General features: G+C 35.8%; 1 protein-coding gene across 5 annotated transcripts in view; it reads right to left on the bottom strand.

The window, feature by feature from the left end:
- CDK13 (cyclin dependent kinase 13) overlaps positions 1-15,562 on the bottom strand; it is a 47,720-nt gene that overhangs the window by 27,032 nt on the left and 5,126 nt on the right. For all 5 annotated transcript variants that reach the window (XM_064668235.1, XM_064668250.1, XM_064668253.1 and 2 more), the window contains exons 2-5: positions 8,177-8,782; positions 4,366-4,533; positions 3,961-4,100; positions 1,907-2,077 (exon numbers count right to left, since the gene is read on the bottom strand). In XM_064668235.1, the coding sequence (XP_064524305.1) occupies positions 1,907-2,077; positions 3,961-4,100; positions 4,366-4,533; positions 8,177-8,782 (1,085 nt within the window). The remainder of the gene's footprint in view (positions 1-1,906; positions 2,078-3,960; positions 4,101-4,365; positions 4,534-8,176; positions 8,783-15,562) is intronic.

The raw sequence follows: 15,562 nt of genomic DNA, 5'->3' as shown, positions 1-15,562 counted from the left end.
CAGCTTATATTTCAAAACTAAGGTAAACGTATAACAGATGTTAAGCACAAGCATATTCATCAGATGGGCAAAACACTTCGCTTCTACTGTAAGCTCTGCCTGTGTAAAATATCACTGCCACTTTTCTAATGGTTCCTTGCTGAGTAGCCTGCTTTTACATTTGCAACACTTTACTGTGAAAATGACCAAACTTCCTCCCACTTGCATGGGTTCCCTGCACAGACTACAATTTGGCCACAACTCAGCTATAGATCCCCATCTCACAATGAACTACTCATTAGAGAAATACAGAACACAGTGCCTGAAAAAAACCCACAACTTCCATCTTTTCACAGACAAGTTGAAACAGCAGTCTCATTATCCTGCTAATGCTTTCAAGAAACTATCAGGACTTAATCAACCCTCAGAAATAAATTCTATTCTAGCATCTCTAGAGAAGCCCCTGCCCTTGCAAATTTTCAGAAAACGTAATTGTTTTAATAGGCTGTTAAATAAGAATGAGAAATTAAATTGAAATTAATATCAAAAATAAAGACTTGGACGAAAAACTCCAAATTTGAAATTAATGAGACACACAGTTTGAAGTACAGCAAAAAAATTTACAATTCAATTCTAAACATGGCACCAAACAGAAAGGGAGAAAATTAATTAATGAGTCATTAAGTATTAAGTCAAGGCTCAGTGTGGTCTCATTAGCCAAGTAGGTTAGACCTAATTAAAACTTAGTACAAGATTCACATACGAAGCCTAAACTGGCTGTTGCACACTGTCAGTATTTAGTGTGAGTGCTGACCACTGAACCCACACAATTCTAGAAAAATTCTTGTGATAGATGCTTACTACTTTTAAACACAACAAAAAAAGCACGTCAGTGCTGTATACCCTTCAGGGTATTATATTCTGTAAAGACACTAGGAAAAAAATCCAAACTAATTCCTGCTTAATTTTGACATCCACCTTGTTACTCATCACAACATCACTGGTGTTTCTGCTGGCTATGCAGCATATACAGAATCTTCTACCTGCACTGGTGATGGGCTTGATGTGTAGAAACTCAGGGAGAGAGAGAAGGGAAGAAAGCACAGGTACCACATTACAAACACCCTCCTCAGCCAAACTAGGTAACAAATTGCCCTCAGGACACTAAAATACCCCGGAAATGTTTATAACACTTGGACTGGAGAGGCAACAGCCTCCAGTGGCAAAATGACCAAGTGAAAAAAAAAAGTACCAAGCAACAACACTGCATGATTTTAATTGTTTGCTTGATTCTCTAAGTTAAGGAGGTTGCAGCAACAAGACAGACTTAAAACTGAAGGAACCAAAAGAGTAGAAGTCTGCATGCCTTCTATTTGGGGAAAAACACTACCACTACTATAGAAGGCTCGCATTTCATTGTTTCAATTTATTCTTCTTCTAACTCTCAAGACACATGCCCAAACATGAAAAAAAGTAATTGAAGCACAATTCAAACAAAAACAAGGCCTAGAACAAAAAACATCTCTTCAGCATTGAGCATTCATATCTAAATAATATGAAAAAATACTACAAAAAATTAAAAGGCCAAAAAACCTCACAATTAAGAGCTTCCTATTATTGCTGGCCTCCCTAATCCATGGGTGTCAAGGAGACAAACATCTATCTGTTCCTCTCCAGCAAAACCGGAATCATGTAATACATTTTTTATACCACAAAATATTTGCAGAAAATGTTTCTATGAGCGAAAGGCATAGGTGAGTTAAATAAACGACTTCTATCTGTATTTAAATCAAAATTAAAATCCCTTGTCAAGCATCACAATTTGGAAACATACCTTTTTAGTGAAGTTGAACTTCAAATCCAGCATAGCAGACTATAATACTAAGAACAGGACCAGAAAGAGCTAGCCCTGTGCTAGTTTACATACCTTTGTCCTTCTTGAAGTCCAAAGCATCTTCCTTATCTGTCACTATTTCCTTCATATTGATAATGCTTTGGTGATTAAGCTGTCGAAGAATCTTAATCTCTCGAATAGCTGTAATTGGAAATCCTTCCTTTTCATTATCCAGACGTACTTTCTTTAGTGCCACCATTTCCCCTACAAGAAAATTTAAATAAAAAACATTAAGATCAGCGATCAAACTACAAGATTTTAGTATTGGGTTTGTTGGTTTGTTTGTAAAATCCTTCCCATTCATTACTATTTTTGAATGGACCTCATAGTCAACATTCTGATGCTTGCACCAAACATTATGCTGAACAGAAATCAGCATCACACGGTGAAGCAAAACTACCAATGACTGTTTTCAGGTATCCACTGTAAGGCCTATCTTCTTCCTCCTGCATACCTCACTCGCCTGTCCCAATATTCCACACCATACCTACCAATAAAGAAAGAGTGATTATCAGCAGCAGCTTCAGAGACAAGAGAGCTGTGACTGCTCTGGGTATCTTAATACTACATCTCCACAGGTCAGAATGCATGTATCTAGCCAGAAATACTACATAGTTCAAGATATGAGGCAGATGAATAAATTCATCAGTATACTTTCTACAAGCAGAAGTGTCACTGCCACATTTACAGTGAGGAAAAATTTCCCTTACTATTTTGCTGCAAGGCGGGCTGGATGAAACTATATTCTGCAAATGGCAGGAGCATGATCTACTCATGATGGGGGATATCTAAAGACTACATGCTAGCTCAATAATTTTGTTCTTGGAATTTTATTGACAGCACAGGTATCTTTGTTAGCTCCAACAAGTACTTATCCTACAGCAATTTATATGATACATTCAGAATAGATCACATTCCAGCATGACACAACATCTACTTGCCTTAATGCCACTCTTCACACAAAGCTAATGGAAAGTTTGCTGTATCTGCATGGACCCATTAAATGCAGAGAGCAACAACTTCTACTGGAAGTTAAGAAAGGACTGCCACACACAAATAACCTGAAGTTTGCCCAAGAGGCAATATGGTTATGGCAGGATTAAAAAGTTAAATGTCCAAATAGAATCTCAGGAGAGCAGGAAGAAGATCCTAACAATGATTTGCAATGGTTCTCAAGGTAAAAATCTGTGACAGTTCAACTTCAGTTCTTAAATTTGCAAACTGAGACAAGCATAGGTGAAGAATGAAGAAGGAATTATAATTACACTGCTTATTCTTCGGGAGAAGGAACTGAGGCTGGTGTGTGGCCCTATGTGATTCAGCTACTGCTGAAGTAGAAAATAATCCAGCATTCAAAGCATGTGCAAATAAGCCAGAAGGGCAAGCAGCAACAGAAAGAAATACTAATTGAACAAAAAATGATCCAGCAACATACAGCATATATGAAGAATTTGGATGCAATATCTATTTAGAAGTAGTGACAATATTCTTGTGGATCATACTGGTGACTGATTGCTCATTTCAGCAAGAGTTTAACAAGAAATTTAAAAATAATGACACTGTTGTGAAGTCAGTTATACTGCAAGAGAAACACTCTTCAGGGCTGTGTTGCACAGAAGCAGATTCTCTTCCTACTGTCAGCTAGTGACTACCTGGAGTACAAAGGACAACAATGACCAAATCTCCTGCATGGCTTCTTCCACTCTCACATCCCTTTACAAATTTGATTACTGTTTGCCAACCCGTCTAGGGCGCCATTTAGTTTCCTCAGAATATTTAATCTCTCTTCTCCACTAGTTCAATTCTGTACAGAGCATCGAAACTCAAGAAATAAGAATTAGAATTTAAGACTACTCAGTTTGCCTTCAGCCACAGCTTTACAAATAAATGATTTTCCAATGCAGCAAATGATTTCTTATTTAGACAAATGCTAGATTTAAAACTGAACAAACACATCAACAACTAAAAACTTTCCAAACATTAGAGGGCAGAATATCACAAATTTTACTCAATATAAAATGAAAACTAAAACAAAACCATCCCATTCACTTAAAATTACAGGATTACATTTACTTTTTTGAACTTACCTGTATCTTTATCCCTGGCTTTGTAAACTTGGCCATAAGTGCCTTCACCAATAATACCAATGATATCAAATTTATCCACACAGCGCTTTCCCCAGTCTATTTCTTTTTCTTTCGTTTCACCATGTCGTGGTCCACATATTCTAGAAAGCAACAAATATTTCTAAGAAAGACAATATATCTAAAGGTTGTCTTAACTTTGAAGAATCCTCAATGCTAACTATTTGAAGCGCTACTAGTTAACTGTCTTACTACCATTAAGTGACAATAACCATGCAGTTTGAGTCAAGCCTCTCTAATATTAAAACAGGTCATTAAAAAGCAGAATTCTACTGACAGGAATATATTTTAAAGAAACTATTATCATTTCTACTTGCTTGATAGGTTTAAAAAGTCTAATAAACATACTTTGGTCTTCTCTTGCTGTGTAACTGAACTGTTGGTTTCTTTTCTTCAGGACTTTTGGGTACCTCAGCTCCTCCAGGCAACTCAGGTGGAAGCGGCAAGTCTGCGAGCAGATGGCGAAGTTTCTTCTCTGTTTCTTTAACTGACTTCACTGAAATATTCTCTCGCAAACTATTAAAAAAAACCCACAATTTTGCTAGTAAGTTGACAACAGCAGAATATTAACATACATAAAGGAAAACATATTAGAATAATTCTTTTAAAAAATACATTCCAGACTATGAATGCACCAACATTTGAAATCTCCGCTCTCAGAATTTGCAGGACTTGGATAATAGGCTCACAAATAGCTCTCTGGAAGATGCATAGGTAACTACCACAGTTCTACAGAAGTGTAAAATCAGATCTTTCTGGTGAAAGCTGAGGTCAGATGACACAGGAAGCCCTACTAGGCCAGACTTCTGCCACACAAGCTTCTTTCCAAGCTTATGGCTTAGACTATTAAGAATATTTAGAGCCCAGGTGCTGCCAGACATCAAGTGTAGTGGTAAAATCTGTACTCTGACTGACTTATATAAAAGAGAAGACCATCCTAATCCAGTTCTCTACAAAGTTGGTCTTCACAGATAATGAGCTTTGAGGTTAGAATAACACTGCAGAGCATTACCAGGCTGTTCGCACCACCTCATTTAGAGATTCTAACCTCATACATCTGCTGAAACACTCCATATTTAACATGTTTGTAGTGATGAGCATGCAAATCAAGTGGAAAAAAAAAATCAGATGAAAAAAATTACTAGATGTTTTTATGCCATTACTGATATTTGACCAATTTTTAATCAACCGTAATTAGACAGCAGATATTGTCAATCTCTGTCTTGAGAAAAATCCCCAAACACATATACAGCAATGTATTCCTTCAGGAATTACTAAACACAATGATCTTAGAGAGATGCTCTTCCCATTCTAATGGAGAAAGTCTGAAAACATCATACTTGCTGTAGGATTTTTTTTAAGCATGTGGTTCCATTTTACCAGAACTTCCTTTAGCTAGATTTGCGCAACTACTGCATATCCAGCAATTTTAAAGCCAGGATCACCTCTAAACTTCATATAATTACATAATTGTTCCTCCCCAGAGGACTCTCTCATAGTATTCACTCTTTAAATTTCAAACTCTGTCGCCATATCAAGAAAACTGAGTCATGCTTTGAGGGGACATTTCCCAATACAGCTGCGTTTGCCAAATCACACTATTCTAATGTCAGCATCCTCCTCTGCAAAGGTTTATTTGCAACTTCCTACCTGCTTAGTTTCATAGATAAAGCAGAAATTCTGTAAATGGAAGGATATTGCCAACTCCCATCATGGAGAATGTATATATTTTTCTTAATTAAATTGCAATTAGCAATTTTTATATAGTCAAATAAAGCATTCACTGTTTTGCATGTGTCTGTGCTTCCCCATGAAAACAGAACACTTTAATGTCTTTTGTCACTTCTCAAGTTGTCATTACCCAATTTTAAAGAAGCATCAGAAGGAAGCCTATATTGCCTTTACCACAAATGGTTAACATACTATAAAGAATAAACCATGTTAGCACAGTGCATGCAGTTATCCCGGTAATGAAAACCTCTTATTTTTGAAGTTCATATATTTGTATTTCTCTCACAATTTTGCCCCCAAATTTTCAATATGAGTGAAATTACAACATATGAAAGGTTCTGAAGCAGATTTTTAAAGTGGCACATGAAAACAGAGGCAGCCAAGAGCAGTCTTTTTTTTCAGGTCTGTTAAATCACACATCATTGACAACCAGGGCAATTTTCCCTTTCAGCTAACTTACACAGTGCAACAGCATCAAGCTTTCTTTGTTGGCACAATCTCCCCACAGTAACTATGAGCCCAAGGTAAATACCTTTGTCCTCCTCCACCTTTAAAAAAATTGATCTTTTTCCTTTGATGGCTTCAGCTTTATCATGACTTATAATCACAACTATTCTGATCTGAAGTTTATAACATCCTATAGGCAAAACTAAGCAAAGCATAAAAGATATTTTATTACTTGTCATTAATCTTTTTAATACAGCTGTTTGCAAGTATTAGGGTTTCTTTTTTGAAAGAATGAGCCCAGTGCTGAAAGAACCACAACTTAATTGTAGCTTAACTCCTCTGTACAGTTTAGCTAAACTTAAACAGGCATTACATTAAAAAATAATAATCAGAAACAATTAGCCGGTTTCAATATGAAATCTCATTTCATATTATTGCAATTAATACTGCAATGCCTGTTATATTTAGCTAAACTAGTTAGCCTCGGTTTTAGTTAAAGCAGTGAATCTTGCTCGCAGCGTCAGGAATCTCATTTACCTAGGCAGGATGGCTTTGACACACATTTAAATGCAATCGTACATTTGCCACACAGGTATTCAATTTGCTACAGTGCTGAAGGGCAAGAAACAAGATTGGTTTTAGTAGTAAAAGAGGAATGTATCTATCTAATACTGTTAGGTTGCATTTATTTCCCAAGGTCTCCTATGCACCTTAATGTGTAATACAGCATTAAATTACTAGCAAACACAAGAGAAACATTTAGAGCTCTAGCTAAAAATGTTTGGTTTACTTGTGAGAAAGTGATTTCTTGCAAACATGTGAGAGGCATGTAACACCATGAGTAAAACCAAAAGCAACTTTTCTCATCACCAAACCGAAAGAAAAATAGTAACTTACAGCCTAACAGCATAATTTTCCAATACAAATCACGGCACATATTCTTTGGACTAGGAACAGACTTAACACAGTCAAAACTCAGATGACACTTGGAAGACAGAAATTAATTTCTTCACTACAGACCATTTTCTACACTTCAAAAGTTAACAAAAATGATAAGCCACGAACCTCACTTCCATTATACATACTCTATTGTAATACTACTGAACTTTGAGATAAATTACACTAAAATAATGCACAACTATAAAACAACTGCCTTTCAAAGGAAAAAGAAATGTTTACCTCAAACTCCAGCTAAATAAAGAATTTTCACATATTGCTGCTGAATTCAACTTTTCCCCAGAAGTTTATGTTCACACAAAACTTGAAATCTTGAATCCTTGAATGCATCCTTACATTAGTCCCAAAGCTATTATGTACCAGTAATTTTAAGTCACCTCTTCAGTACACTTTTTATTGAAAGATTCCTCCAACACAAAATCCTTCTCTTTTCAAGAACCAGTTCATTGCAGTCTACAACTTCCTTGTGAGGGGAAGAGAAGGGGCAGGCACTGATCTCTTCTCTGTGGTCACCAGTGACAGGACCAAAGGGAATGGCCTGAAGTTGTGTCAGGAGAGGTTTAGGTTGGATATTAGAAAGAGGTTCTTCACCCAGAGAGTGACTGGGTACTGTAACAGGCTCCCCAGAGAACTGGTCACAGCATCAAGCCTGACAGAGTTTAAGAAGTGTTTGGATGATACTCTAAGGCACATGGTGTGACTCTTGGAGATGGTCCTGTGCAGGGCCAGGAGATGGACTCGACAATCCTTGTGGGTCCCTTTACTTAGCCTATTCTGTGACTCTGTGATTAAGTTAATTTTAAGATCAAATTCCTAACTAATAACCACACCTTTAAACACAGTTAAACAACTGAAGAGCAGAAACAAAGTACATAATGCGTCAGCCTGATCTAGCAAATAGGTTTGTATTTATTTTGCGAAGGTAATAATAACAATATCACCAACAATAAAAGAACAGATAATAATAACAACAATAATAAAAAGGAACAGATAACCCCAAAAGCAAATCTCTGTCACAACTCACCTATCAGTTTCTTTGTCTTCAGGCAGCGTGGGAGGCAAAGGCAAGGGTGGCAGCGTGGAGGTTGGTAGTGCAACGATTCGATCCTTTTCCTTGGCTACTACACTTGGTGCACTCTGCTTGCTTTTCTCTCTTACAGTGACCAGTGGCTGCTTTACAACAGTTAATTTATTCTCTTTTACTGCTGCAGGCTTCTGTTTAGTAACTTTGTCTGCAATTAAATTATTTTCCCCTTTTGTTTCAGGAAGCGAGACCTTTGCTTTTGCCTTGTCGTTTTTCAGACTCGCGCTGCTGGTAGGAGAAGGCGTATGCTCAGTTTTGATCTTCTTCAGATCCTTTACGTTGTTCACTTGAGGTGCACTTACAGCAGTGTCAGTGCTTCCCTTAGTAGGTGTTGAAGTATTGGAAGCTTTGGCACTGGCTTTGGCTGCCTCAGCAGCTCTTGCTTTTTTGTTTTTGTTCAGCTCAGCAGCCAGGCTACTCTTCAGAGTCAATGTACTAGGAGAAATACTTGAATGACGACTTCTGGATCTGGACAATCTGTGTCTGCTACGAGACCTCGAGTGCCTTGATGAATATGGACTTCTGCTTCGAGATTTTGCTGATCTCCTGTTTCGAAAAAGTAAAAACTTATCAAGTTAAAATTAAGTCTAGCTGCTTTCCCAGCATATCTGCTTTTTTGACAAACTACATTTTTTAAACCAACTTTTATCACCATGCTGTTGAATAAACGGAAGTCTACTAAACAGGAAAGACCATGCATTAAAAAAATAAAAATCTATGGTTAATCAATGAAAATTTTACACCTAAACAGGTTGTTAGAAAATATTACAACTTTCTTAGATGTAGTTTCTCCTGTTACAAAACTGTGAAATACAAGAATACCTATATAAGGAATGTTCTTTTTTCCTCACTACTTAGAGATATTTTTCTCCTTTAAGAAAATCTCATCCTATGCAACTTTTACAAACACCTTTAGTATATGCAGTATTTGAGGAAAATTCAGTTGACTACATAATCAGAGTTCAACCAAATTAAATTAATTTCACAACAGAAAGAGAAATGTAAACACAACACTGAACCAGTAATTGTAGGAACTTCTTAATTTTCACTTTCATAAATGTAATTAAGTCAATTGAAAAAAATTGAATACTAAGGGCTACAATATAACTAACTAAAAGACAGCAATAAATCTTAGCTTTCCTTTTTTGAAATCTAATTGTACACTTTAAAAAAAAAAGCAAACAGAAGCCCCCCAAAAAACCACAAGTACCTAATACTTGTTACACCTACTGATAAGCAAACATAATCCACAAATGAGCCTATGTTAGAACAGCATCTGAATGCAGAAACTAATAGAAAGAAAAAATATTTAAACCATCTACAAAATCATATCAAAAAAACAACCTAGAACAAGGGCAGGTGTGTGGGGGGCAATCTTAACAGTTAGAAAAGTAAACTTTTAATGTCCAAAAATACCATTTAATATGAATGACTTTTTCATTCAAAATATCTTAATTTGCCTAGTAGCAGTTTTGAGTCAGTTCTTCATTTAAATGTAAAGGGAAAAAAATTAATTGAGGTGAAAGGCATGGAACAAGTAAAGTAGCCTAATCCACTGCTACTACACAGAAATATTATGAAATAAATGAAATTAAATGTAGGGGGTTTAATCCATTTTACCATACCAAGGATGGCAAGGATATTAATCAGATTTACAAGTCTTTTCTTGATTAAAGTTTGATGGAGATCTGTTTTGCTAATCGATCGTAGGAAATAAAAAAGTATAATCAGGATTAAAAAAACCAGTATTCATCAGCTGGACAAAGGAAAAAGTATCAAGCAATAGCAAAAATAAGACTTCCTGGAGACAGATAAATTTCAGAGTTCAAAAGATAGCACCACTGTATGGAGGTTGCCAAAACAAAAATAAACCCAGACCAAACAAACAAACAAAGAAACCCCAATAAACAAACAAAGAGGAAGCCAACTACAATCCTTATGATTAGGACTATCCACCCCATATACAATTTAATTTTAGTGACAAATTAATTCAGTTCTAATTATCAAAACACGAAGTTACATCTCAATGCTTCAACTGAACAAATATTTAAGCTAGTGCAATAATAATTCTATTTCGTGTGCAATATTTACTAATTTCCAAACTTACACTCTTTTCTTTTTATAACGCAGGAACTCTTAACAGTCTTCATAAAAAGTCACTGAGATCAATCAAGAAGTGACTGAAAACAATGTGTATGCACTAAGCACAAACTTCAAAATTCTGTAGGTAAAACTGAAATTGATCCAAATTGCTAGAGACTCTTGAAAGGAAAAAAAAAAAAAATCAAATCGCAGATGAAGACAACTCTTGGAAACTAGCACAGTTAATTCTATGCCAGGAAGTAGCTTTTATAGGATTTTCTGGCACAGCAGGGTAACAATGACAGATAGTAATAGTAATAACAAAATAATAATCTTTTCAACAAAAATTTAACGTTTGGTTCACTTCAGTAAAGAAGTATTTATGTCCACATCTAACATACACCGAATAAAATCATAATATTGATCAGAAAAATTCCCTTGAAAACTCCTGCTCCTTTATGAACCATTTTGCCAAAGGTATTTTTTTCATTATTATTTTGAAAATCTAAGTATTAAATACCACAGAAAATTTTCAGAGGCTTGGCCAAAGAGGAGTAAAAGTAAAAAGGTACAAAGTTTCTTTATACAGAGTTAAGATGGGATAGCAGGAAGAAAAAGGGAGGGCTGATACAATGCATAAAATACATGCACTTCAAATGCGTGAGCTCTCTCCTCACACTGTTGTCTGACTTTCAGAGGGGAATTAGTCTCAAGAAGTGTTACAGCTACAGATCTGTACCCGCTGTAGAATCAGTATAATTATATTTTTCCAGCATCAAGCACAAGCTAATAATCCCCTAAACTGACTTCTTATAAATGGTGCATCATTTGCAAGGATGTCACTGACCTGTCTTGGAAAACATTTGCTTGCATATCTTGTTCATAAATCAGCTATTTAAACTGACACTTGTTCCAATTATCAGTGGAACATAACCTCTATCCCAAGGACTGCATTGCAACCTGTACCAAATTTAAAACATGCCCTAAAGGTTTCAAAATCTGTTTCCTTTATAAGTATAATTTTGGGTTTCTTGTTTGTTTTGATCAGTGTCTAATATTAAGAAAGTAATCAATGTAACAAACAGAAACATGGATGTATTTCCACACGCACTTGAAAAGAGATGTAGCAGTTTAAAACAATGCAGTTGGTGAGACACTATGCCTGATTCTAAGACTACTTCTGTTCAACTTTGGTACAAAATAAAACAGGTTCATTTAGTTCATTACTAAGGATAAAATGAAAAAATCTGTTCAAATTAGTGAAAAGTGATTTGATCACCTGATCAGCTACCACAACTTGGTGAGGAAGAGACAGTTTTAGAAAGCTAGGCCAAAAAATAACTTAAAATTTTATACTTTCTTCAAAAACAAACATGTAAGAAAGCCAAGAATTGACAGTGGATTCATGTCTGTATTTTACCAATAGTCAAGAAAGTCTAGGACATGAACGTGGATTTATGCAAGCTCAGAAAAAAACCCCACACATACTAACCATTCTGCATCCTGGGTTTCACACCCCAAATGACAACTGCATACTTTTTCATGTATAGAGACAGCAAATATGGAAGACAGCAAATACACATGCATACAAATATTTAAGTTTCAGTCCCAATAGTTATTACAGCCCTTAACAGCATATCAAAATGATAGCAGCCTAGTTATCAAATATGTTGACTGATTATAATCTCTGCACTGGTTGAATTTTCCCAAAAATTTTTCACTGGTTTCGTCAGGAAAAAATAATTGTTATATTACATAGTTCATGTCTGTGCTAATAATAAACTGAAACTTCCTGTGGCATCCCAAACACCTTAGCAAGACTCTCTTGTTGTACCTAACCCACTGGGCTAAACTCAAGAGAGTTACAGTGAAAACATTAACTAAATAGACAAATGCTGAATCTTAAGTAAAAAGCAGATTTGCCAAAGTGCTAGTTATTCAAGTCACAATGAAAAAATCTGCTGTTTTCAGAAGCCTAATGATCTTTCAAACATTCAACTCTCACTTTCATCTATGCAGTTCAAAAGTCCCAGTAGAACCTCCCAGGCTAGACAACTTATGTACAAGTTTCCATCTATAAAAATGGCATAAATCCAAAAATATGGATATGTTTACATGCTTATACAGCACTTAGAGTGGAGAAATATTGCCTTATACATAATAAAACCAGATAGTTCGCTCTGTTCAGAGCTAAGATTCATGTGACTTAAAAGATGCAGTCTTAACAGCACAGAAATCAGCTCACACAACAGCCAGTGTCTGCCATTTAACAAGACCACTTACTGGGACCCTGAAAAAACACCAGTACAGACATCTGAAATACACAGTCCTCTCTAAATCTTCTAGCAGGTTGCTGTTAAATGTGCGTGTGTGCATACACATACATATAAAATGCATTATCTGACATTCATCACCAACTATTTCATATTTAGTCAGCAGCTTGTTTTTAACACAGTAAAATGGAACAAAAGAACAGTGGCTACAATTGTGCTGCAAACAGCGAATAAATCTAACAATGTAATTGAAACTTCTCTTCCCCGAGTACGGAGAGATCAAGAAGTGCACTAAACCTAAAGGTCACTTCCCACTCTCTTAAACGAAAGCACCAGCATCTGTCAGTAACACACATGGGGACAGACTACTAAGAAGCCACTGTTTCAGGTAAGTTTCCTTCGATGCTTCTCCCTATTTGCACCCAGAAGTTCTGCCTCACTTACTTTTGCCACACAGAGCCATTGCCAGTCTCCTATGAGCATCTTGAATTCATTTCACAAAGGTCTAGATCCCTACAGAGAGAACTGCCAGGCCTCTTGACATTCATAAAACCCCTTCTGAACCATATGCAGATTTCAATATGTTTTTATATATGGAGAGAGAAAAAGAAAAAAAAACAATTTGCCTAGAGACCCTAAGTATCACTAGGACTAATGAAGTTCTAAGGCTGCTTTTTTTTCTTCCCTACAGACAACAGCTAGATCAGCTGCAAAGGGAAATGGAAGAAACTACATAATATTATGTGTAGCTATAAAATGAAAACCGAAAAAAAAGTTTAAGACGTTATCTAGAAAAGACGTATAAGAAGAGGCAGATTTAAAGAAAGTGATAAAGGAAGAAAACACTAGGATGGAAGTTACCCTTAACCCAAAACTCAGCACTGCTTTTCTCCACTTTTCAAACAACAAAAAGAATGACTTTTTTTTTTCTCCCCTCAAAGAAAAAAAAAAAAAAAGATGATTTAGGGATCACAGTTCTTTCTTTTTAATTTTTTTTTTGCCCAGTACCCTAGTTTTCATAAAACAAACAGGTATTTATTTTTTCTCTGCTTAATACAACATACTTAGTCACTATTAAAAAAATTTAAGAGATCAAAGTGCTATTATTATTGTCAAAGTTACGAGATTCAAAACTGTTCCGATGTTCTTCCTTCCTTAAAGGCAACATTCTAGGCTTCACTGGCTCACTAATCAATCACCAAAGAGTCAATGTGTTAATGAATTTAACAAAGAAGAAAGTCTACTGATGTAAAATCACATTCTCAAGTACAGAATGAAAGAATTCAAAATAGCATGTTAGAGTGCCGTATTTTACTATCTTGATATTTGCAAGCACAGAGGAAAGAAAAATAACAGTTACACATGTCAGCTTACTAGGAATAGAGATTTCACTCATCTTACAAGGTGCTTCTTGCCTTGCTGCTTTTTTATGTGCTTCTTTCTGTCCCATTCCAATACTCCTTTGATTTTTATTACCAAAAAAAGTTACATTTTATTTAGAAATCAGAAAGGTCAGGTGTTATCTTCTCATGTTTGTAAATTTGAAAACTTTTTTTCTTCTTAACTGCTTTAAGAGCAAGCTAAATCCAACATGCTGGTAGCCAGCTACACTGGCTGTTACTAAATGCACACAATATTGTACTCAGAATACATTAGGGCCCATGAAGTTGAATAAGGGAAATAACTTTGTCAGTAACCTTTTGACAAGGCATAACACAAAGGGATTAATGAGAATATGAAGGGGAAAACAAGAAACCGAACAGTCTAAAGGAGGTTAAAACAACCACTGCAGCCCAGCTCTTTCATTTACCAGCAGTTAATGCTGGACTACTGACTAAGCACTGCCAACTTCCACTGCATGGCAAGGTCATGCTGTATTTGAAAAGGGAGACCTAAATTAATCAACTGGCTTCACTGCAAATCTTCCAAGACATTTATAATCATTCACTAACATAAACCACCTTGACAAAACATTTTACTCCAGAGTATAGCTTTTCCATGTTGCACTAACTGGCAAACATACAATTCATTTCTTTAAGCCATTACAGTAATAGTACTCCTTCATTTGATACCGTATTAATTAATTTTATTTATTTTCTCTAGCCCCTAGGTCAAGGTTACATTCTAGGCAGCTCTGCAACCAACCACCTAACTCAGCTGCTTTCTACACAAAGACTATATAACTTCCCTTATTGATTCAAACCATAAACCTTTAAAAGGGTCTCCAATACATACAGCAAAGGAATACAAGAAAACTCTGAGCTTGGCTTTTATTTGTTTCTTAAACCTGCTTTAAAACTCTATATTTTCAAATGAGAACTTGGCCTACCAAAAAAAAAAAAAAATATCAACCAGTAAAACGTCAACTCAAAAGCTGTGCTCTAAACACATTTGAAGTTAAATTTGTCAAATGAGGTCCCTTCCCACAATAAGGAAAGAAGTAGCACCAACCAGGAACAGAAAAAACACATCAGTGTGGCTGGGGCAAAAGGCAAAGACCACTGTTAATTAACAAAACAAATATTAATAAATTCACAATAAGAAACAGAGTGGGAGTTTCAATATTCACTGGAAAAATTAGCTACTCCAAACAGTGAAAACATACAGTGTCCCTCCCATTTTAAATTCTGCAAAATACAGTTTTGCTAAACAAAATTAGAGCTTTAAGTAAAAAAAAATCTTATTCCCGTCAGTCAAGGGAGAGAAAAAAAACTGTCTCTTACTCCTTCAAGTTCAAAAGTAGTACAATTACTGGATTCAAAGTTATTTTCATATCAGTGTGTGAAACCATGTCTTCTCCATGCAGTAGGCATTTACTAGCTGAGTATCTATTTTACTGTCTTCCTATGCTTGTTGTGGTTTTGCATATAAATCATCCACATTTTGCAGAGCCTCACTATACAGACTAGCTACCAGGAGAGACTGAGATGGCTCTATAGTACCAAAAAGGAAAGAAATCTATATCTTTCCT

Source organism: Pseudopipra pipra, chromosome 1 (genome assembly GCF_036250125.1).
Source record: "Pseudopipra pipra isolate bDixPip1 chromosome 1, bDixPip1.hap1, whole genome shotgun sequence".
Lineage (NCBI taxonomy): Eukaryota > Metazoa > Chordata > Aves > Passeriformes > Pipridae > Pseudopipra > Pseudopipra pipra.
Note: the sequence above shows the minus strand (reverse complement) of the source record. Positions and strands in the feature narration are given on the sequence as shown.